Raw genomic sequence first — 24,870 nt, 5'->3', positions numbered from 1 at the left:
TAATGTCACACAATACGTTTAAATAGCCATTTAATATTACATTCAGTGCCATCGAAACTCAGTCTCAAAATCAAATTTGACTAAATCAAATTTGACTAAATTAAAGCATAGGCTAATTGACAGTATCCCATTTTGATATACATCTTCAAGAACTGTTTCTGTTTAGGTGTCATGCTTGTACTTACAATTGTCCTAAATATTAAATCTCTATGGCTAACAGGTGTTCTTTGACTAACTTCTCCTCCTTTTGCAGAATAAATAATCTGGTACTGGAGCAGAATAAATAATCTGGTACTGGTAGGCTACAGGTACTGGTTCTGGTTCTGGTATTAGTCTGTCCTGACTGAGTGCAAAAGGAGGAGACCATGCCCAGTTTTTGCTGCTGCAAGTGTAAATCATTAATTTAATTTAATCCAATTTAATCTAATGTATAAATTCTTGGGTAACATAATATAAATTGATTGACTGCATGGACCCTTTAACAGACCCCGCCCCCCCCCGTGATGACGCAATCGTTGTTTGGCCCGTGACGCAGCTTGTACACGTAGCCTAGTAGGATGTGTTACCATTGAAGATGGTGGCGGTGTGTCAGACTCACTCTCCTGCACATTTGTAAGAATTAATTTCCTTATCTGTACACATTTCCCGACGTCGGGTAAGAGCGATTATATACCACCGTTAGCAATGCCTTTGCTCTGTCTGTATCAATCCGGCGTGCGAGGTTGAACCGAAACTGTTACCCCCAGTTAGTAGTTAGCTTCAGGCTAGTTAGCCAGCAGCGGCGGCTAACTAACTAAGCAGCGGTGCTAATGCTGTAACTGATCGGTGTGTGTGTCGGTCGGTGTCCACTTCAGTATGTAAAAGGTCATATTATATAATTCGTGAACGGACAGGCTCTACATAGAAGATATAGCTTCTGTATAAAACCAGGCGACTGTTTTTATAAGGAGACTGTTTTTCCTGGCTCTGCTTTAGGACACAGTCCAGAGAGAGCAGCAGCAGCAGTAATGTAGCATTACCGTTAGCATTATTATCTGGACCTTGTTTCCTCGTATGCAGCTTAATGAATGTGTATTAACGTTAACTCTCAGTCGGCCCAGACAAAAAAAAAAAAAAAAAAAAAAAAAATGAAAGCTATCTATCTATTAGATTTTCAACAAGTGTCCGATAAAGATCAGATGTAAGTAAGATGTTGTTGACTGTCTCTTAAAGTAGTTGTCACATCCGCGGTGCTAACGTCAGCTGCTCAAGGGCTTTGCAGCGGTTCTTGGTGAAATTGTAACCAACCAGGGAGGGAGGGAGGGATAGAGGGATAGAGAGGGGGTTAAAGATCCGGGATCAGTTTGGACTAGCCCATCTGGCCAAGACTACTACTAACTAGCCTACAACATGCCTGCTAGCTTAAGTTAACCTTCTGTCTGTTGTTGACCTGCCTTTCAAACTCAGTGTAAATCAATGTTAGCTTCCCCTCTGGACTTTCTTTTCTGACAGATCCACAGTGTCTGTGTCTGATTAAAGTTAAAATATAAACAATCTCATTAGGGGAAACAGCTCCTACCATCATATGTTTTCTGTTTGTGGGCTATTTTGTTTTTTAATTAAGTCTGGCCCATAACTAATGCTGCCAACAAAAACATTACAGCTGCACAGGTTTACAGCAGAACTCATTGAAACTAACGATGACACCACCACCACCACCACCACCAAGTTCCTGTTTAGAAAAAAAAAAGTCCAACTGTGAGATCAGCGTTTCCTTTATCTTTAACAGATGATGTTCTTATCCTTAGAAAATAAGATTGGATGAGAATGACAGCGGCACACGGTGCAATCTGGTTAATAGTTTCTAGAGGGCACCACATTCAAAATTATATCTTGGCAGCAGCAGCTATCTCTGATTGAAAGCAGGTACTTCTTTAAATAAGCACTCGTGAATTTCTCATTGTACAATTATAAAAATGGCCTTGCTGCTAAGGACACTGCACTGGTGTCAGTGATATCTACATTATGTGATGAATTTGATTGTGTCTTACAAAAAAGAAATATATATAAATAATGAAATTTTCCTCTTGGATGTGAATTACAATCACAGAGATATTAATATCTGTTTATATGATCCTGCTTGAGTGAGATAAGCACCCGGCCCTGAAAGTAGACAGTAATCGCAGCTGGAATTTATTACAACTGGTCACTGGAGTTCTCCCATTAAGACCTACAGTATTTATCTCCAACAACATCCGAGAGCTCATGTAGAAATTGCCACGTTGTACCTTTCGTTTAAAGAGGATCGTACGTAGCATACAACACAAACAAAGGTGTGGTGAAGTCCGTCAAGGAGACGTGTGTGTGTGTGTGTGTGTGTGTGTAGATTTTGTTAACCACCACTCCCTCTCTTTCTGTTTCTGTCCCTCAGCTTCACCTGACTTCATTCTCTTCAGTGACACCCAACTAGAGCGACCCGGTCCTCGGACCCCCGTTAGCTCTGCAGCCATGCAGCCCCCTCCGCGGACCGGACCTCCAGGAGCCTCCGGCCCTCCTCCTCCCTCTGGGCCCAACATGTTCCGCAGGACGAGGCCTCACAAGCATCCAGCAGCAGCGGCAGCAGCACTGGCGGCGGCGGCGGCTACTGCCTCGATGCCATCCGCTGCCCAACCCATGACGGACCCTTTTGCGTTTGTCCGAGCTCCTCCGCCGATGGCTGCAGGCGGTCTCCCGACGATACCCAACAACAGCAACCCTCCCCCTCCGCCCATGCAAGCCCCCCCGCCCAACACCATGTACTCTCAGGCCGGCGGAGGAGGAGGCGGGCTACCTCCACAACCGCACACACAGGAGGACGTCCCGGCCGCTCCCCTCGGCCCCCCGCCGCCATCCTCCGTGCCGGGGGTGACGCTTTTCAACCCAAACAGTGCAGCAGCAGCAGCAGCGCCGCCGCCGGGTGTCGTTTTCCCAGGATATGCGTTGCCGTCGTCCCACACCGAGCAGGGCTATTTCAACTCAAGAGAACAGACGCCGTTGATGGGCGCAGCAGAGCCGCCGCCGCCGCCTGTCTCCTCCTCTGCTCCGGCGCCGTTTCACCAGGGATTTCATCAAGGACAGCCGCCGCCTCAGCCCGGGCCCTTCCAGCCGGTTCCTCCCCCTCCCACCATGTCTTCTCCCCAGTGGGCTCCCGATCATGGAAGTCGTCCTCCGTCGGTTCAGAACTACTTCCAGCCCACAAGCGACCCTCCGCCGCCACAACCGTTTAACATACCTCCTCCGCAGGCCCAGATGTACCCCTCGCATACCCCGTCGCCCCATCACCACCACAGCACCCCCACCCCTCCAATGCAGCCCGGACACCCCCACCAACACCCCCACCCCCACGCCCAGGCTCCTCCTCCTCCTCTCCCCTCCGCTCTGAACCCCGTACACGCCCCGAGTCCTCAATGGCCCGACCCGAACGCTCCCCCGCAGCAGCAGCAGCAGCAGCAGCATAATTCGAACTTCCAAGCTCAGAGCTACTTCAGCCAGAGCTCGGCCCCCCATGACTCTTGGTTCAACCAACCGCCGCCACAGGACTCGGGCTACCACCAAATGGGGACCGGCTCGGGCCATCCTCAGCCCCAGTCGGATCCTCTCGGGCCTAGTCCTGCACCTGTCCAAGTCCCGTACTCTCAGGAGTCTGGTTCACTCTCAATGTTCTTCAAAGACAATGATGTAGAAAACGAGGAAACGCTCGCCGGAGACAGAAACAAGGCGGTGAACGGTATTCCTCCTCCCGCGTCATTTCAGCATCACAACCCACAAATGCACAGTGGCCACGCGGACGCCCCTTTGGATTATCAAGCCGCTTCTCTTCAAGATCATTCACACGCACCGTACCTTAACGATCACGCAACACAGAAGCCCCCTGAGTCCCAGTACGACCACGTGGAGAATTTGGAGTGCGTCCCCAACCAGGAAGTATTACCTAGTGAAACCCTTGGTAGTCCTGCTGCTGCTGCTGCTGCTGCCGCCACTGCAGCAGCAGCGGCCGCCGCCCATGTAGTCGACCAGTTCGAAACCGGGCCTAACCTGGAGACACCGGATTCAGTTCCAAGACCGATGAGATCCGCCAGCGTGTCGTCCAACTACAGCAATATGAGCCATGGAAGTGGGACGAGCGGCCGTCGGCACCAGGGAGTCGTCGGTACCTTTATTCAGCAGGAAAGCCCCCGTCTTGCCGATGACGCCGGCCTGTCCGCCGCCGCTGCCGGAGGTTACTTCGAACAGATCGACACGTCCCCGGCCGGAGATATGGCGGCTCGACAGAGCTCGCTGGAACAGATGTGGCCTCCCACGCCGAGCCCGCCCAAACCGACCGGCATCTTTCAAGCCAGCGCGAATAGCTCCTTCGAACCGGTTCGCTCACACGGAGTCGGGGTGCGTCCCGTGGAGGTCGACGTGGCTAACATCGTAGCCGAGGAGGGTGCCGACTCCACGCCCGGCAACCTGGAGCAGCCACCGGATAATATGGAGAATATATACGGACCGGGACACCCGTTGCCCGCCGGCGCCGTAGTAGGAGGAGGCGGCGGCGTACCTCACCTCACGCACCCGGTGGTTCTCTCTCACTCTCGGCCGTCGTCCCGCGCTCACGGTGCCAGTCGGCCCTGCGAGAGCCCCGCTACTACCCTGTGGGCTCAGCACGACCCCGCCAGCTTGGGCGCCAACATCCTCCTAGCCCCCGCCGCCCCGACCGTTCTCGCCCCTTTGCGAGAGCCGAGCGCCGACGTCATCCAGCCTCCGGAGGACGGCCCGCTGGACCTGCAGCCGCCGCAGAGAGTCCAGGCGGCGGCGGCAGCGGCGGCGACAACGCAGCAGCAGCACTCAGAGAACCTAGAGAACCCGCCGAAGGTGAGTGAGGCCGAGCCGACCGACTCCCAAGGCAACATGGGATACGCGTCGCTCCTGGTTGCCGATTCGCTCCACCAGCCTGTTCTGATCGCCCCGCCTGTGTCAAATTACAATGTGATTCACCCCGCCGCCGCCGCCGCCGCCCCGGTCCAAGCAGCCAGTCAAAGTCAAAGTAGCCTTAGGGAAACGACGCCGCCTGTGAAATCACATCAGGGCGCCGGTTCTTCCCAATCACCTTCAGTCGCCTCTAATCTAAGCCCACCGTTTGCCGCTGGTCCAATAAGCTTCGGTTCTCCTTCAGCCTCTAACCAGGGTCCGCTCAATCTGACCCGAGACAACGCAGAGGCGGCGACGTCGGAAATCACAGCTCCGCCGCAGCCGCAGCCAGTCCGGCCTCCTCTTACAAGGGGTCAGACGGTGGGCGGTGTGGACGTCGGCCATCCTGTCCAAGCTAATTCACAGGCTTCTGTCCTGACTGCCGCCGCCCTCTCTAATCATCATAATCAGCCATCAAATTATGAACTGCTTGATTTTTCTATGCACCAATCACAAACTCAAAACCAAGCACCCGGCCACCACCACCATCATCACCTTCCTCCTCCTCCTCCTTCTTCCTCTTCTCTGCACGAGTCTCCACAGTCTTGTAATGGATTTTACCTACAGGTCACCAAAGACGCTCAGCAGGGGGTAAGAATGGAAGGGAATGCCCCTGTCCACACCCCGGCCTCTTCATCATCCACACCACAGGTACCACTGCCACCGCCAGCAGCAGCAGCAGCTCCTCAAGCAGCTGCACCCCCACAGCTGCTGCCGCCACCGACAGATCCTTCTAAGACTTCAGATCCTCAGGTTGCAGCGCAGCGACAAGGCGACGCTCCTCCTGTACCGATGAGCGCAGCACAACCGCCACACGGCCAGTACTCGGCTCCCGTCGCAGCAGCAGCAGCGGGCGTTCCTCCTCACGCAGCTGCTGCTCCGTACCCGCCGGGTCCTCGAGGCCCAGCGCCTCCGGGGGGGCCGTCCCAGCCGACTCCTACGGAGCCGCCCAGACCGCCCTCCTCCGCAGGCAGCCAGCATGGCTACGGGCCCCACCCCCCCGCAGCCGCGCCGGGGCAGATGTACGGCGGCTACTACGGTAATTATGGAGAATACGTGGATAACAGAGGACCCTATCCTCCCGGCCAGTACCCACCTCAACCTGGGGATCCTAGAGCGCAGCAATATTATCAAGTACGTGGAAAGTGTGATGTAAAGATGCAAAAATGAATGCACTGCCATGAAAGGCAATAGAATAAAATGTTTATTGATGCTTTTTTCTCCTCTCAGGACGGGGCGTACAGGAACAGAGCAGATCCTTGGTATGGCAGATATGACGGACAGACCCAAGCTTATCGCGATCCAAACTACCACTACAGAGAGCAGCCTCAGCCGGAGCGACCCAGCTCTAGAGCCAGTCAGTACTCTGACAGGCCCTCCTCCAGGTCGGTCTGACACCCACTTTAACAGCAGCTGTAACATACTGTAGACTAAAGGGATACTTCACCCAAAATCGACAATTCACCTATTTTCTACTCACCGTCATGCCAAGGAAGGGTTTGGAGAACTTTTAGAGTCATCAAAACAAAACTATGAAACATCCAAATACCTCGATACTGCTCGTCCATATTGACAAGTGTCCTGAAGCCGCGACATGAAAAAGTTGTTCAGAAAAAATTAATTTGATCTCTGTTTTTATCCTTGTTGTAGTAGTATGGATGTTTTATAGTGTGTGTTTTGGACAATTCAAAAGTGAACTCTATCCGCTGCCATTATATGAAAATCTGTTTTGATAACTCCAAAAGGACTCTGAAAGTTCTCCCTTCCTTGGCATGACGGTGAGTAGAAAATTGGTGAATTATCGATTTTGGGTGAAGTATCCCTTAAGGCACAGTGATTACTATGCTGCTTTTGAATTTCTTAATAAAGCTACTATTTTATAACTGGGTGACCTTCATGGTGTATTTATATGTTTATTATGTTTTGCTACATTGACCTATGAATCTCACCTTTTGTTGTCCTTCACCCACAGACAAGGCTATCCTGACGATTACCAGAGAGCAAACCGCAGTGCCTATAGTGACTATTATGCAGATTACTCCAAAAACTACGATTACAGAGGTATGTTCCCCTTCAAAAATCATTTGTCCACAATCAATCCATATTAAATATTTCTCTATATAAACATTTTTATTTGGATCTGCCTCTCCTTCTCCATGTTTAGGGTACAACTATGGACAGTATGACCCTCGATACAGAGGATATTATGATCAGGCCTACTGGGCTAATTACGATGAAAGCTACAGAGCCAGAGAAAACTACTACAATCCACAGACGTATCCTGCCAGGTAAGCAGACAAAACCACTGCTGTACATTTATTAATAAGCACTACAGAGATCTATGAGAGTATTGTCATAGCTTTATGCATGTGCTGTCATATTTCTGTCATGTATATGCTATTATTCCCTGTTGATATCAATATCTGATTGATGTTGGATACTTTTAGTGTTGTATTAAAAGCTGCTTTGTAAAAAATCAAGCGCTGTTTGTTTGACTTATAAACACTGTACACTCCACTCGTAGGAAAGACGGCTATGATGACCAGTGGCGGTACTATCCTGGTTACGATCCCAGTTTTGATGATGATTACCATCGACGTGGTGAGATGTTCGGCGACGACTTTGACCGACGCAGCGTCCACAGCGAGCAGTCGGCGCACAGCGTGCACAGCTCTCAAAGCCACCACAGCAGGAGGAGCAGCTTCAGCTCACGGTCACAGCAGGTAAATGCTTTTTTTTTTTTTCTGCTGTAGCTGCTTTATTACCTGTAGTATTACCAGACCTTCAAAGCTGATCCACTTGTAAACATGTAAACAGATGTTTTATGCCTCGTATTTATGTGCTGGGACCCTGTTTGTACTGTTGATGACATTTGGTGCTGTTCTGAGCATTATTTGTGGCAATGAGTGGCTTTTTGATCGCGGTTTGCGCGTGGAGAAATAGACTGCGCTGTTTGTTATGGTGCGGTCATTGCTAAAATTGCTACAACTAGAGAAGCTAGCGGTTAGCAGACTCTCGAGGGGGGGTCTAACTCTGTGTCACAGTGTGTTGAACCATGGGTTAAATTTACGCCGGAATATCCCTTTAACTCTGGCAAGTAGTGCAAAAAAATAATCTCTTTCCTATTTCTGGCTGACATCAGGGTCTTGCTTCATTTCCTGTTTTGTTTTCATTATTGCTTTAGTGTTAATTCTCCTTCATATGTCGTACGTAGCTGTCACGGTTTAGCCACAGCCTCGGTTTGGGTTTATGCAATATGTCACCTACATTGCTCTCCTGTCAGCTGTGGTGGGGTTTAAAAATATCAGAGTATCACCTGGAAGAAAAAGAAGCGTGGGACAGTCATGCGGCTCCTTCATAGCTACTGCATTGTTTAGCCTAAATATACACTGACTGGAGACAGCTTCATATACTCACACTGAAAGAAATGAGAGTGTGATTAATCCTCTTATTTATTCCATTTGTTGACAGATGTAAAAATAGCGAATAGATCTGTTTTTCAAAATTTGAAACTGGGATGCGTCCATGCAATGTTTTCCTGTAGTTTAACTTGTGGTTGCTCTCCCATGACACCCCCTGTAGCATCTGCTCTCCTCTATTGGCCAGGCTTTTTAGCTTGATCCCATGATCCTCCCTGCTTCTCAGCTGCTTCATTCATAACAGCTCCATCCCAGTGTTTGGGGGGGGGGGGAGGGTCTGTAGACACATTGCTTGTGTTTAGGAAAGTAGGATAAAAGCAGCTTTAGGTTCATGAACCCTTGACTAAAGTGCGCGCTGGTATTTTACATTAACCGGCTGCCGCTCTCGCTCTCAATGCTAATTACTACTGCATTATTTACTCCACAATTACTCTGTTGTGAGTTGCACAGATGACTTCTCATGAACTCCATGTTAGCAAAGGCTTAAGATAGAGGCATTGATCTGAACCAACAAATGGCTGATAAATGCGTGCATCCTCCAGTCTGTGTGAGTGAATGAGTGTGCTTTTATGTTTATGTGTTCTTGTTAAAGATGTATCTCTGTTTGTCTCCTCGCTTCCTGCAGAGCCAGGCATACAGGAGTCAACCTGATCTGGTATCAGCGGTCTATGACACCACATCATCCACTCTGGCTGTGGACTACTCCTACGCCAGTCAATACCCCAACCCGGGCGATGCCACCCAGAACTACAGCCAGTACATGTATCCGTCTGATTACCCTGCAGACACCACCTGGAGCGCCCCTGAGCAGCGTTAGTAGAAGATTCTCAGTTTCAAAACAATCTTCATTTTAAAACCATAAACTTTATAGCTCCCGCTGCCTCACAAAAGCTAAAAAAATCCTCAAAGACACAACGCATCCTGGTCACTGTCTGTTTGAGCTACTCCCCTCTGGCAGGAGATACAGGACAATTAAAGCTACCACAAACAGATTTAAGAACAGTTTTTACCCCAAAGCACTGATTGCACTTAATGCTGAGTAATGATGAGTGGTTAATGTGTGTTTTATGTTTTTTTTTTTGTTAAAAAAAAAATGTTTTTATGAATTTTTGCACTGCAGGAGATGCACTTTTAATTTAGTTGTTGTGGAAATGACAATGACAATAAACGTATCTATCTATCTATCTATCTATCTATCTATCTATCTATCTATCTATCTATCTATCTATCTATCTATCTATCTATCTATCTATCTATCTATCTATCTATCTATCTATCTATCTATCTATCTAAATACTAACATGATCTTTATCAGAGATTAATAAAAAAAATACTCATATTTGACTCTTCTGTTTCCTCCAGCCCCCCCTCGTCCTGCAACTCCAGAGAAGTTCACCATACCCCACAGATGTGCTCGCTTCGGACCCGGTGGTCACCTGGTGCAGGTTCTACCCAATCTCCCCTCAGCAGGACAGCCTGCTCTCGTTGACATCTACAACATGGAGGTAGGTTTCAAACAGATGAACACTTACACATCAGCTCAAGGAAGTTTCTGTATGTTTCTTGTTTCCTCCTGATTTTACCTCAGATAATTCAGCAATTGCACAACATTAAGGTTGTATGAAATAGTATTTCAAACCACATTTGTGTTTGCAGACCATGCTGCAGGATACCCCAGATCAGGCAGAACTACGAGTGTTCCCTGGACCCCTTGTTAAGTGAGTGTTGCCAGCCTTTTCTATCAATCACAGTTATATTAGAGACACAGGAATAAACCTAATTTAGTAACATCCTTTTTTCCCCCAATAACAACAATAACAGAAAATTGCTCATCCAGCCCTTCTCACTTCTTGTGTTCTGTTCATCAGGGAGGAGACCCATAAGGTGGATGTGATAAAGTTTTCCCAGAACAAAGCACTGGAGTGCTCTCGTGACAACAACCTCTTGGACAGAGACTCTGCCCGTCTGCTCTGGGACTTCATTATGCTGCTCTGTCGACAGAATGGGGTAAGACAGTACAGACAAGGCTGTCAGAAAGAGAATTTTCTTCACAAAACAACTATATATCATCATTATGGGATGGTCATTTCAAGCTAAAATACTATTCGACCATTCTTCGACACCAGAGAAGCAGTACCACCTCGCATCAGAGTCCGTCAATTAAAATGACGGTCTTTCTGACATGACAGATCGAAAAAAAACCTATTGTTTAAAAATGAAAGAAGTCCTCATCATCAAGGAATGAGAGTATCATCTAAACGGGGACAAAGTCTCCGGCCAGCAAAAAAAAAGGGAACATTTACATTTTTTCAGACAAGACAATCTCATAAACTCATAAACTATTAGATTTTTTATAATTTAATGACTATTTGAATATTCGAAAGTCGTTGTCCATCCCTAATCATCATACTCTCTCTCACCCGATGCTTCAGACTGTGGTTGGTACGGACATCGCTGACCTCCTGCTGAAGGAGCATCGCTCTGTTTGGCTACCAGGCAAAAGTCCCAATGAAGCCAATTTGATAGATTTCAACAATGAACCATTGGCTCAAGCTGAGGAGGAGCAAGGATCTGGACCCCTCTCCCTCCTCTCTGACACCTTCATGACTGTCCCAGAGAACCTGGGCAAGGAAACGGAGCGCTTCAGAGAGCTGCTGCTGTTCGGCCGCAAGAAGGTAAGACATATTTTAATAAACTACATTATTTGTTGTTGCATTCAGCTTTTATTTCTCTCAAAATTGAAATGTCCTCTGCTTTGCCTGTGCAATAATAGGATGCACTCGAAGCGGCCATGAAAGGAGGCCTCTGGGGACACGCCTTGCTGTTGGCCAGTAAGATGGACAACAGGACACATGCACGCGTCATGACGAGGTAAAATACTGCTGATGTAAAGGTTGTGACATACTATATTCAAAGTTGCACCGTTTTTTTTTTTTTTTTAAACTTAGTTTTTATTTAAGTTTCATTCAAAATCATGTACAGAATCATAATAATCATATCTGCTGTTTCATACACAAGGTAACAGTTATGGTACAACAAAAGAGACGGAGACTACAGTGACAAAGAAAAATATAAAATAAAATAGAATAAAGCAAGATGGAATAAAATGGATAAAATTATATCAGTATACCCATAGCAGGGCTCCACCTTTTAGTGAATATATGTTTTTGGAGCCTCAGGGAATATGTTATTTGTTCCATTTGATATATTTCCTTTATTTTTTCAGTCCACATATTGTGTGTTGGAGGGTCAGGCTTCCTCCACCTTACTGTAATGCATTTAATTGCTGTTGCTAGTAGTATCTGTAAGAGATATTTTTTGGCTCTTCCTAAAGTTGCACCGTTTTTATACTGTAGATGTGACTTTCAATTTGTCTGTCTGTGTTGTTCAGGTTCGCCAACAGCTTGCCCATCAACGACCCTCTGCAGACGGTGTACCAGCTGATGTCTGGGAGGATGCCTGCATCAGCCACTGTAAGTACCGCTTCGGCCTGCTCTCTTTATAGCAGAAGTGAGTGATCCGGTCGTTTTCGCTAATGCTGCGTTCCAGGCAGGCTTTTGAAATCGTAAATTACAGCTTCAAGTCACAACTTACGACTTTGTAGCGTTCCAGGCAACCCACTCGTGTTTTTCCGACCTGTTTTACCGGTGAAAGTCACTATAACGGCCACTCGTAACTTCCGACCCGTGAACTCGTACCAGATCGAACTGGTACCACTTCACGGTCGGAAAAATACGAGTTTCCTTGAACGCACCATAACAGTCCTCGTCCCTACGTCACCACATTCACGGCGTCCCTTGGCTGCACACACAGCCCTGCATGCCGTTCTCTCTCCTCATTGGATAAAAACTGTAGGATACGATAAATGTTTTCTCTTCGGCTCAGAGCAGAGCAGAGGGACTGACAGACCCGTGTTTCAGTCCAAACACTCTATGTAAGTGATTGCTGTCGGAAGATATAACTATTTAAGACTTATATTAACACAAATATATCACTCACTTCTGCTTTAACTAACCCCTCATTAGTTTGTTAATGATTATCCTGAAGATGTTGAATTTCTGTGCTCCCGCATGCCTTTTCTGCATCTTTAAATAATTCGTCATGCTCATGTAGTGCTGTGGAGAGGAGAAGTGGGGTGACTGGCGGCCTCACCTGGCCATGGTCCTGTCGAACCTCACGCACACACTAGACCTGGATACCCGCACCATCACCACCATGGGCGACACTCTCGGTAGGATTGCATCAAAAAGAAAAAAAGCCAGCAACTGTATTGAACGAAAAGAGGTTTAAGGTTTCATTGTTGACAACACAGCACCTCACACACACTCTGTCTGTGCTCGTCTCGTGTTGCCACAGCGTCCAAGGGTCTGATTGATGCTGCACACTTCTGCTACTTGATGGCCCAAGTTGGCCTGGGAGTTTTCACAAAGAAGAGCACCAAGATGGTTCTGATTGGCTCCAATCACAGGTTTGAGACACTTTTTAAATTTAAATGAAGTCCAGTTTTACCGTTTGCATGAAACATGCCGCAACTATAACCGTATCTTTGTCTCTTCACTTCAGTTTGTCCTTTTACCAATTTGCAACCAATGAAGCTATTCAGAGGACGGAGGCCTATGAATATGCTCAGTCTCTGGGCTCCCAGCCCTGCTTACTGCCTAATTTCCAGGTGAGTTGAATTCATTAATGAATGAATGAATGAATCATCAACAATTGTGATGGAAGCCAAGGAATAACTCTGTCCCTTGCTGTTTATTGTCTCTGATCAGGTGTTCAAGTTGATCTATGCATGCCGTTTGGCTGAAGCTGGCCTGAGCGCTCAGGCCTTCCACTACTGTGAAGTTATCTCCAGGACTGTCCTCACGCAGCCCTCCTACTACTCTCCTGTTTTCATTAGCCAAATCATACAGGTGTGTACCCACTGTATTTTCAACTCATTTTGCAGGTGTTTCCATCCTGCGGAGTTTATTTATTTCATTTTCATTTTTCTTCTGCCTGTTGACAGATGTCTGAAAAGCTGCGGTTCTTCGATCCACAACTGAAGGAGAAGCCTGAGCAGGAGCTGTTCAACGAGCCTGAATGGCTCATTCACCTGAGACAACTGGATGGACAGATCAGGGTGAGGAGGGGAGAGAGGGGTGTATTTAATATTTGGACGTTATTATAACTACGACTGGGGACGTCGGGCAAGAATTAAGAGTTTCCTGAGCAGTCCTTTGTTTTGTTTGTTAGCACAAATCCATACGGTCATGTTTTTTAAACCTTGGTGATTTGTATCCATGTAAGAAATGTTTAAATCCTCTGTATTTTTTTTTTTAGACGGGGGCGATTACTTACAATGCAGACAGAACGACTCCGACACAGTTCGACTGCAGCAGTCCCAGCTCTGAGTTGGACGAGCCCAGTCCACCTGAACCTTACAGCATGCCTCTGGAGGTGGACGGCCCCACCCCCGACAACCCCCTGATGAGCTCATTACTGCCCGGGCCTCCCCCACAGGGAGTGCAGCTGATGCCCCCAGGTGTGTTTGTGTGTTGTTTGACATAAGCCGTGTTTCCACTGCAGGAGTTCCTCGTAAAAGCAGGCGGTAGGAACTTCTACAGGAACCGTCTCTCTCTCACTCGGCTCTCTCCGTGGCCGTGCCTCCACTGCAGACATGACTAACCGGGCTCTTATGGCGATGTGCGTCAGTTTCGATCATCGAGTGCAGCGTTTTTTTTTTGTTTTTTTTTTACTGCTCTTGTTGTTTTTTGACACTTTCTAAAATAAAAAAAAAGATGAAGGGATTTTTAATTGCCGTCTCGATCGTCACGTAATCCCGCGATCGCGTATTTATCACAATTTTTTTTAACAGGCTTACTTCTACTCTCATCTTTTACTGAGTTATTCTCTCTTTTTTCCAGCCGTTTTTCCGTTTTTAGTAACGTTGGGTCTTAAAAATGCCGCTTATTTCGGGGCTTTTCTCTTAGCGTCACATCCTGCTTTGAGTCTGACCAATCAGCACAGAGTAAACCTCAAGCCCCACCGGTACTTTTCCCGGGCCGATCTGGGTACCAGCCCCCAGACAGGGACTCAGATCGGCCCCGTAAAGGTTCCTGTAAATGGCCCTGTGGGGGAGAACAGAAATACATAGAGACTGGTTATATACACAGATTCCAGGATAAAAAGAGAAGCATATGATAAGTCAACAAAATTCAAAGTAACCCTTGGACCACAGCAATAGCTTTAGACCAATTGAGTATGGTTTCAGGTCTAGCTTTATTAATCCTGGCAGACATCAAAAAACAATAGGAGCCAGGTTCTCTTAAAATCCGTGAGGTTCAAACCAATAATTACATAATAATGGTTTTCTTGGCAGCCGTAGAAGCTGCTAGTATTATTCAGATCATCTCACCTCTGATACTTTCTTTCAGCTCCCACCTCCATCCTCCAGGAAGGGATGGCCCCACCTCAGCCTTTACCCCCCAGTGACGTGCCCCAGTTCTACCCAGTTCCCCCCAGCGGACCACCAGGCCAGATCCCCATCTCAGGCTACCCTCCACAGGATCCTGGCTTTGCCCCCCCTCCTCCCTTCCAGCCTCAACCCGACCACCAACAGGACATGTATCCAGGAGCCCAGACTCAGCCTTGCCCCCCTCCTCCTCATCCTCAAGCAGGTCAAATGTCACCACACATGATGCCCCCGCAGATGCCCCATTCGCCCATGCACATGAACCACCCTCCTCCACACCAGATGCCTCAGCACATGCCCCCCTCCCCGGGGCATATGCCACATGTAGAGCAACCGCTCCAGATGCAGATGCCACCAGAGATGCATACTGCCCAGGCGATATCCTCCTCCCCTCCCAGAGGCTCCTTCACACCTCAGATGGACCTCTACGACCACATGGCTCTCATGGTCAGTATCTGTCTCTATATACAGTCGCGGAAAACATTAAGAGACCACTTTTACAAATGTTTCTTTAAAAGCATCTCTACATGTATGGTACTAATTTCATTCTAGTTTTTTTTTTAAAATACCAACACAAACACAAGTCATTCTACTTAATGAGACACTGATTAGATGATTGCCTGAAACGCATCTGGTTTTATAGGAAGATTATAAAAACCACTGCTGGGATTTAACATTGACATCATCCCACTAAAACTGATGTATAAACGCCTAAGTTAAAATATACATGTTGTGTTGTTTAGCAATGAATATGAACATGTTTTCTTTGCATCATTCAAGGTCTGAAAAGACTTAATATTCTTTGTTATTTTGACTAGTTGTCATTTTCCGCCAATAAATGCCCCAAATTACAGTATTTTCATTTAAATTTTGGGAGAAATGTTGTCAGTAGTTAATAGAATAAAACAGAAATGTTCATTTCACTCAAACACCTACCTTTAAATAGTAAAACCAGAGAAACTGATCATTTTGGGAGTGGTCTCTTATTTTTTTCCAGAGCTGTATATATAAAAATAGTTCTCTACCTTCAGTTGCTTTTGCGCAAATCTTACAAAAAAACATTCACTTCACTGTCTCTCCTGTTGCTGCAGGGTCATGGGAGATCGAGGACTACTTCACAGTCTTCAATGCATATGGTGAGTCTGTTTGTAATTTGTATTAAAAGTGAAGTTTTGCCTCCATTGTAGAAAAATGTTATCCATCACCACTGTGAAGAATGATCTATCCATCCAAGACAGCCCAGTGTTAAAGATGTATCTTTTCATTCAGGTGCTGTGTAATGGTAGAAAAATAGGAGATATTTCATTGTCCTATGTGAGAGTGAAAATATCGATCTCATACATATGACTCCTTGCAATCCATCAGTCCAGTGAATTATAATAAAAATAAAGTGGGAGGAATAAATGGGCACTGAGATTTCGGACACTCTGTGGGAAGAGAGAGTTTGGAACATACTCATCGATGCTCTAATAATGCCAGGCACTGCAATCCAATGTAAATTCTACATCGTCTTCATTACTCTAAGGAAAGGTTACATAGATTATACCCTGAGATGTCCCAAGGTTAAGATCTATTGGTTTAACATCTTCAGTTTAACATCCTCATATACAGTTAGAGCCTTAACCACTCATTATTATTCTGGGAAATGTCAGATGATATTAAAAAAATTAAACAACTCCAGCAATGTTTCCTCTCCTATAGTCTTATAATTGCAAAAAAGTTACTTCTCATGCATTGGAAAAAGAAAGAAGCACTCACCACAAAGATGTGACTTGGTTATCTTACTACAGTCCACTTAGAAAGAATAAAATAAACTCGCTTACTTTGAAAATAATCTCACACCTCTTAGCGGAAATTAGTGAAGAGTGAATAGACAGAAGGGTAAGGCTGGGTGGTTTTTTTTTTTTTTTCATTTTTATTTTGTATCTCACATTTATATCTGTTCTTTCATCTACTATTATTACTTGTTCTAAGAAAACAAAAAGAGGGCACTATGACCTAAATTCACGCATGTCAGTAAAGATGTACATGGTGCACATAGATGTGTATGCTGTAAATATGTAGCTGTATAACAACGTGCTCTAATAAAAACATTTGACATGAGAGTGAAAATGAAGCTGAAGTTTTAGATTCACATTGTAGGTTGGGAATTTAAAATGAGTATGAAGAGTTCAGTTGTGTAAAAGGAGATAATGGCTCCTTATAATTCTGTACACGTATATTTATAATTTGAGAGAAGGGAATACAGGACAGGTGTGTGTACAGTATCTACAGTTCTAACCAGTGTTGGTTTTGTTTTAAAGGGTCCAGGCCGGCGCTCACGCACCACCTCTGAGTCATCCACTCACTCAGGTGGAAGAGAGCGAAGCAACTCTGCCATCAAACAGGCCTCTCCTCCTCCGCCTTCAATCCCTGAACAGCCGCGGCACGAAGAGGTCAAAAGAGTCAAGAAAGACTCTCCGAAAAAGGTTCATAGTCACATAATATAAGCTTTTGATCTTTAGATTTGTGTTTCTCCAATGTTTTGCTGGTGTTAAGTGCAATTTCTCGTTCTTTTTCTAAACAGAGTGGTGGTGGTGGTGGTGTTATTTCTGGCTTGGTGAACTTGTTCTCTCGAAGGTCAAAGAACGAGGCTCACTTGCCCAGCGACGACAACAAATCTGTGAGTTTGAATCTCCTACATGTGGAGGGCTTCTTTTAGCATTCCTCCGTTTTCAGTTTCATGTGTTTGCACAGGTTTTGTTTATATTTGTTTGTACGTCACGACGAGCACTGAGAAGAGTGCCTTGTTCTTGATTTTCAGATTGTGTGGGACGAGCAGAAGAAGAAATGGGTGGACCTGAACGAACCTGAAGAGGAGGTCTGTTGTGATTTTTGATTAGGGATGTCACAATTACTTGTTTTCACAATTTATCGTGGTATTAAATGCCACAATTAATTGATCGTAAGGATTCCTAAATACCGTCACTTTCCAAAAAAAGATTATGTCGGAACCGTATCGGCAGATGTGCAGCAAGGTAAAGAAAGATGCGCAGATACTGGTCCATTTATGTAAGGTAACACTAAATTGGTGGGAATTTAAATGTTAGCGTGTCATTTGTAATTTTAAAAAATAAACTTGGTATATATGGCAATTAATGACTTAAATATTTCAAACACTTCCCCCCGGGGGATTAATAACTGGTCCTATATTAAGAGATTAGTAATGTCATTATATTTTGACTATATTTGATTTTACACATTCATAGTCTTGTGAAATTTATTGATGCATAATAATCGTGATAATCGTAACACCGTGATTATTTCTCTGACAATAATCGTACCAAGAAAATCTATAATCGTGACATCCCTATTTTTGATGCTCCTGTTTTTTGAGCTACTTGTTTTAGTTGTCGACATCATGCAACTAAAACTTAAATGTTTACGAAGCAACACACTCTATAATGTGTGGTTTTCTTATCTTGTAGAGTAAGCCCCCTCCACCACCTCCCTCTGGTTTCCCCAAAATGATGCCTCCCATGCTTGGCCCTGGAGGACCCGCTTCCCCCCCGAGCGGTGGTCCTCCTGTCAACATGTTCTCCAGGAAGGCAGGTGAGATGAGAATTACTGGCTGTGTGGCTTTTGGCCTCATAAATACCATGCAAATACCCCTTTGTCACTGTCCACACCTGCTTTTTTGCTCTGGTTCTTGCCGCTCAGATGTGTTTTCTTTCTCCTCAGGCACTAAGAGCAGATACGTGGACGTCCTGAACCCCAGTAGAACTGTTAAACCGGGTGGATTAGCTCCTGCTCCAGCAGACATCTTTGCTCCTCTGGCACCAATGCCCATGCCCACTAACCTATTTGTGCCTAGTTCAGGTACAAAACACATACAGTCAAACCAATTTTTACAATAGACTCTCTCTTTGTTGTATGTGTGTAATAGCTTAGTCACAATGTATCCCTGATGGCTGCAGATGAAGTGATGAAACATTTTCATTCTCTATCTGTGATGCAGCTCCTGATGATCAACAACCTCTGGAGGGCAGTGAAGGAGGACATCAGGAGCAGAATTCACCAAACACCAGCGCTGCTCCACAGGTAAACCTTATGAGTTTCTATTCACATTGTTGCTCTAATGCTCACAGGGATGGATCAATAGATGGATAGATAGATAGATAGATAGATAGATAGATAGATAGATAGATAGATAGATAGATAGATAGATAGATAGATAGATAGATAGATAGATAGATAGATAGATAGATACAACATTTTGACAAATTGGCCCATTGCCATAATCCCTATAGTCATAGCAGTAGGTTTGTTACCTGTAATTGTTGGTGCAAGCTATTTTTAGAACGGCCAAGCCATGAGCTGCTCAGAGCTACGCTACAGAGGCTAATGGGATTTCTTGGTTCCCCTCATCAAATACACAATCCAACAACTCCAAAACACTCTGGTGGACAAGTTGTGACCTGCACATTCACCACGCTATGAGATAACGGAACGTTACGAGACGGAGCTGTTTTCCAGATAAATACAGAGACTGCTTGCTGAAAAACTGCCCCGACGGGAACGCACATCAGCTGTTTTGCATGAATTTACCTCTAAAACAACTCTGTCTCGTAACGTTACGTTATTATCTCATAGCGTGGTGGATGTGCAGGTCACAACTTGTCCACCAGAGCGTTTTGGAGTTGTTGGATTGTGTGTTTGATGAGTTTGATGAGGGAAACCAAGAAATCCCATTACCCTCCGTAGCGTAGCTCTGAGCAGCTCGCGGCTCTGCTCCGCTGTTCCAAAAATAGCTTGCACTGACAATTAAAGGTAACGGACCTACTCCTAAATAGGGATTATGGCAATAGGCCAATTTGCCAAAATGTTGAACTATCCCTTTAAAATACATGGATTAGATTTAACACTCATCACATCTTATATATCTATCTCTATAATTAATCACTTAGGACATAGAGTCAACTTACCCTGTCAAAATGATATAGGAAGCTGAAGCTCTACTCATCCAGATTCTCTTCTTTTGCACTTTAATCTGCTCAGATGTTCAACCCCACGTTGTTACCACCCGCCCCAGAGTCTCATCCTGTGCCTGACGGCTCACAGTCCGGGGAGGTAAGAGAGTTTGTCCCTGTCCATCACAGCTGTAACTACCATAGTACCATCATGCCCCCCCCCACCCCACCCCCCCTCAAAACAACACCTAACAGCCAGTGTCTGCAGTTTGCTTTTATGTATGAATGTATATTAATGTACAAAGGGATGTGGAGGAACATGAGAATGCATGCATGTCAACTTGAAATCTCTCTTCATAATCATGCCAAATGCGCAGCCTTGATAAAAATGTAAAAGTTTCTGTTCCATTTGCTCCTAAAATCTAATTCTGTCCCATGTCTGTGTGTTTGAAGAACCATAATTTCCTAACGCTGATTCATTTGTTTTCATTCTGAACTGGTGGATGGTAGAAACAGATCTAATCAAATTCATGGGTTTGTGGTTTCTGTTTTGTTTTTTTTTCTTTATTTTTGTCTTTATTTCCCTCCTGCTGTCTTAAGCTCTCACGTTCTAGCTCAATGAGTTCTTTATCACGCGAAGTGAGTCAGCATTTAAACCAGGTACCTCTAGCAGGGCCTCAAACGGTCCACTCTTCACGCCCGCCTGTTCACCCACCCACCCACCCACCCACACTCACTACTTCATTAGTAGCATGCTTCACCATGTGCACCTGAAGCTTCGCCGCCAGCCCAACCCCAGGATGTTTGCCTGCTCACCTGCCTGCCGTCTCCAACATTACTAACTTTACTCTCTTGTCTGTTAGAAACAACCACAAATGGATTAAAAAAATCAACAAATGTATCATCAATCAATCAGAGCTGCAGTGGAGACAGTGAAGCTCCTCATTTTTTAGCCACACTGTTGTCGGTGCAGCTCTGCAGACAGACGGCAGTGGTAACATCTGCTTGTCAACTGTTTTTTTTTAGTCCAGACTGAAATATTTCACTAGTTGCTGGTTGGACTGCCATGAAATTCTGTTGTTTATGCATTTGTGGTTCCCAGTGAGGGAAGCCTGCTGAGTTTGGTGATCCCTGGAGTTTCTCTCTAGTGCCTCCTGCAGGTCAAAGTTTGGCATCTCATACTCAACATCAATTCCCACAAAATCTGGTGCAGACTTGAATGAAGAAGACATGCAGGCATGGGCAACATATCCCACAAAGGGCCGATGTGGCTGCAGGTTTTTGTTCCAACCAACCAACCAACCAAGAAAGAGCACACAGTTTGACCAATCAACTGGCTGAAGACTGAGATCAGTTGATTAAATGAGTTAAGTCTGATGTGCTGCTGCTTGGTTGGAAGGAAAACCTGAAGCCACACCGGCCCTTTGTGGGATACGTTGCCCATGATCAGTAAAATATCAACTGTTTAGACAGATTACCATGAATTTCAGTACCGATGGTTCATTGTAGTATTGTAGTTTTAGGAGTAGGTTCGTTACCTTTAATTGTTGGTGCAAGCTATTTTTAGAACGGCGGAGCAGAGTCCAGAGCTCAGAGCTACGCAGGCTAATGGGATTTCTTGGTTTCCCTCATCAAACTCATCAAATACACAATCCAACAACTCCAAAACGCTCTCATGGACAAGTTGTGACCTGCACATTCACCACGCTATGAGATAATAACAGAACGTTACGAGACGGAGTTGTTTTAGAGGTAAATTTATGCAAAACCGCTGATGCGTGTTGCCTTCAGGGACAGTTTTTCATCAAGCAGTCTCTGTATTTACTTCGAAAACAACTCGGTCTCGTAATGTTCTGTTATTATCTCATAGTGTGGTGAATGTGCAGGTCACAACTTGTCCACCAGAGCGTTTTGGAGTTGTTGGATTGTGTATTTGATGAGTTTGATGAGGGAAACCAAGAAATCCCATGAGCCTCCTATTAAAGGTAACGAACGTACTCCTCAGACTATAGGGATTATGGCAATTTAGTGCCAATTTGCCAAAATGTTGAACTGTCCCTTTAACATGCTAAACCAAAACTGTGAGTCTTGTAATTATTTCACCTGTGAAACATCAGCCTGTGTTAGCACTCTCACTCTTAGCACGCTGACGTTGACATTCAGACTCCACTGAGCCATCCACTTGACCTGAGGGTCGCTAGGACGATGAGAGTGAAGCGTACTGGAGACGGTTGGCAGGACGACTCCCTCGCCTGTTGTCATGGGAGCACATCGCTTCATTAACCCCCATCATAAAGCTTGCATGGTTACTAAAACGAGCAACACAGCGGTTTGTAACGCTGCCTCACTGTGGATCCAAGAGCTCTTTGCCATTTTCCTCTCCTCCGCCTCTGTGTTAGTGTTGTCAAAATATTGTGTGCCATCGGGAGCGCATCCTTCCTCCCCGCTGTCTCCGCCTGTCGAAATAGTGAGATAGCGACACTGCACACACTGTAGTAATTCAGTTTGTGCCTTGCAGAGTCATCCTGCCCAGGCAGCTCCACCCACAGGAGGCGTCACCTTTTATAATCCTGCACAGTTTGCACAGGTAAGGATAGAAAGTATAAAACTCAGAACAGTATCCTGTGTCATCATTTTTCATTTCACTTAAAGGGATACAGCAACATTTTTTTTTTTCCATGTCTTGCCTCACTCTCGAGTCCATGACCAGCAGATAGACACCATGCATCCTTTCGACTGTGTGTGCAGTAACAAGGGAGATACGGACAGAGCTGGCGCACCGCTAATTAGCTTAGCTCAAACGCTGGAAGTGTATAGGTAGTGTTAGCCTGCCTCCTACCCGAGCAGAAATCAGCAGTCAGAAGGTGATTTAATTTTAGCTCTAAACTCATTTCAAACATTTTTAGGCAAGAAAGTAGCCGTTTAGATCAACCGTGTGTCTAAATACCAGCTGTTTACAATTTTATTCGGACAAATTGGGCACTACTCAAGCTAGCAGTTGTGACCAACGTACTTCCGATTACTTTCACAAAATAAAACACCTTTGCCCTTTACATACAGAAAACCATGACGATAGAATTTGTGCTTGAAATAGGAAGCTAACCTACCCTCGATGTAGCTAGCTTGAATCCTCCGTTTTGACCGATCTCGTCCCGTTACCGGCATTTGACCGCTCAAGATGCCTTACCGGAGAGTTTTGTCAGCTCTGAGACAAAGATCGGCCAGTTTAGAGTTGCTGAAGAGTTTCTCTGATGACTTTAGGTGGAGGCAGGCTAACACTACCTATACACTTCCAGTGTTTGAGCTAAGCTAATTAGCGGTGCGCCAGCTCTGCCCGTATCTCCCTCGTTACTGCACGCACAGTCGAAAGGATGGTGTCTATCTGCTGGTCATGGACTCGGGAGTGAGGCAAGACACACAAAAAAAAAACGTTGGCGTATCCCTTTAATAATTGTCTGTACTGACTGTTGTTTTTTTGTTTTTCACAGCCAAGTGCACCACAAGGAGGTGGACTCCGCTCTGGTCGTCTGGGCGGTCAGCGCCAGTACCCAGTGATGAAGTGAACATCTTTTTTTTTTTGCCGCGAGATTTGCGTGAACAGACTTGTTGAACAGAGTGATATCCTCCTACCTGGAAGAAAAACGAAGCACATGGACATACTGCTCTCTGTCTTAAAGGACCCTTCTTCTTTTTGCCTGCACCTGCGATGAGCATAATCACATTCTTCACCATGTCGGTCTTTGTCAGCTTAACCACTGTCATCCTTTTTTTTCTTTCTTTAGTTCAGTAATTTGTCACTGGTGTATTTTAAAAAGACACGGCGTCTCCCTGAAGGGCTTAATCCTGCAAACAGAAAGCAAAACAGTTGTGTGATGGGTTTTATTAATAATACACAAATGAAATCGCATTCATGAATGCACTCAAAACACAGACTGGATGTCCATGTAGGCGTAATTTAGTGTACAATAAATAAGTTGATCCTCTCAACCTTTAAATGCAACGCTGATCACCCCACGTCCTGTTTTAGGTTTTCCCCCTTTGTGTCTAAAGTCCAAATGTCCATGTTTGTTAGATTGACTGATTGTATGAGTGACAGATAGATAGAAAGAAAGTGGCACCTTTTTTAATTTCATATTGTGATATCGGACTGCGTACGTACATGCAGCTCTTCAGTGTCCCTTCACTCGGCTGGAGAAAAGCATTTTGTGTGAGAATGAATTGTGTCAATAGTGCATCGTCTGCTGTGTTGTTTTGCTTTTCCTCAGTCGTCCTCCAGTAAAGGAAGGATGTTGAACGACACAGGAAAGAGACTCTCGGAGGAACTTGGCTTCACAACCTGAGAGCTGGAGGTGGAGGAAAGTCTGCAGTGTTAGGATGCTGCTCGTTTCAGATATTTATTTAAATGTCCTCCTGCCCATCAGCAACTCTCCACGTTACAGATGCGTCAGGGTCTTTCGTCCAAGTTAGGCTTCGGTTCCTCCTCCCCCACGGAGGGATTTGACAATATCAAACGAAACGAGTGGTGGTCTTCAGAACAGCAGGAATCAGGATTAAAAACTGCATTTTAAATGTCGCTAAAAAATAAATCTATCCAAATATTTGTATATCAGATTGATTGTATTTATGAGCTGTAGGCAAAAAGATGTGTGTGTGCGTGCGTGTGTGTGTGTGGAGAGCAACTAATTTTTTTCTGAATAGCTTTGACAAAAATGCATTTATGATTGACCAGATTACATGGATTCCTATTCTGATCATTTGTATTGGCCGCTTCTGCAGACAAATAAATCTTTATCTAAATTGTGAATTGACAGATAATTTGCAGTCGAATGACTTGCTTTTAATTTTCATTTACTGAATTTTGTTTTGTTTGTTTTTTTAAATCTAATCATTTGTCATCCCAGATGTTTTTAATTCAGTGGTTTTGTAGACACCGGGTTATGATTTTTAAAGTTCCCCTTCTGTTTCAGAGAAGTACTTGTTTGTTTTCCCCCAATGTTTTTGAGCCCCTCATGTAAAATTATTGACATAAAACAGTAAATAGACAAGGTAAGAACAAAATGGTAATAAAGGTATTTTTTGC

General features: G+C 45.2%; 1 protein-coding gene across 5 annotated transcripts; it reads left to right on the top strand.

Moving 5' to 3' along the window:
• The first annotated feature begins 554 nt into the window (after positions 1 to 554).
• sec16a (SEC16 homolog A, endoplasmic reticulum export factor) lies at positions 555 to 24,870 on the top strand. Of its 5 annotated transcripts, XM_083984073.1 has the most exons (31): positions 555 to 612; positions 2,411 to 6,105; positions 6,202 to 6,356; positions 6,944 to 7,032; positions 7,136 to 7,259; positions 7,496 to 7,694; positions 9,016 to 9,202; positions 9,753 to 9,895; positions 10,047 to 10,108; positions 10,259 to 10,397; positions 10,823 to 11,065; positions 11,164 to 11,261; positions 11,782 to 11,863; positions 12,504 to 12,621; positions 12,747 to 12,858; positions 12,954 to 13,059; positions 13,160 to 13,300; positions 13,396 to 13,509; positions 13,710 to 13,911; positions 14,804 to 15,288; positions 15,933 to 15,977; positions 17,145 to 17,309; positions 17,408 to 17,503; positions 17,645 to 17,701; positions 18,309 to 18,432; positions 18,562 to 18,699; positions 18,839 to 18,921; positions 19,879 to 19,950; positions 20,391 to 20,450; positions 22,309 to 22,377; positions 23,279 to 24,870. In XM_083984073.1, exons 2-31 carry the CDS (start codon positions 2,488 to 2,490, stop codon positions 23,351 to 23,353), a joined length of 7,401 nt encoding a protein of 2,466 aa, XP_083840199.1. In that variant the 5' UTR covers positions 555 to 612; positions 2,411 to 2,487; the 3' UTR covers positions 23,354 to 24,870. The 5 variants fall into 5 exon arrangements, with proteins under 5 accessions (XP_083840199.1, XP_083840200.1, XP_083840201.1 ...); XM_083984074.1 differs by lacking the exon at positions 20,391 to 20,450; XM_083984075.1 differs by lacking the exons at positions 22,309 to 22,377; positions 23,279 to 24,870 and having other exon boundaries at positions 2,411 to 4,875; positions 5,539 to 6,105; positions 19,879 to 21,375.

This window comes from Trachurus trachurus (genome assembly GCF_905171665.1).
Source record: "Trachurus trachurus genome assembly, chromosome: 12".
NCBI classification, from domain to species: Eukaryota; Metazoa; Chordata; class Actinopteri; order Carangiformes; family Carangidae; genus Trachurus; species Trachurus trachurus.
This window is presented reverse-complemented; position numbering and strand designations above follow the sequence as displayed.

Coding starts and splice junctions, on each gene's coding strand:
- sec16a (XM_083984071.1), top strand. CDS start 2,488: ATGCAGCCCCCTCCGCGGACCGGACCTCCAGGAGCCTCCGGCCCTCCT. Junction 13,060..13,159: donor GCTTACTGCCTAATTTCCAG/GTGAGTTGAATT, acceptor GTCTCTGATCAG/GTGTTCAAGTTGATCTATGC. Junction 17,504..17,644: donor CCAGCGACGACAACAAATCT/GTGAGTTTGAAT, acceptor CTTGATTTTCAG/ATTGTGTGGGACGAGCAGAA.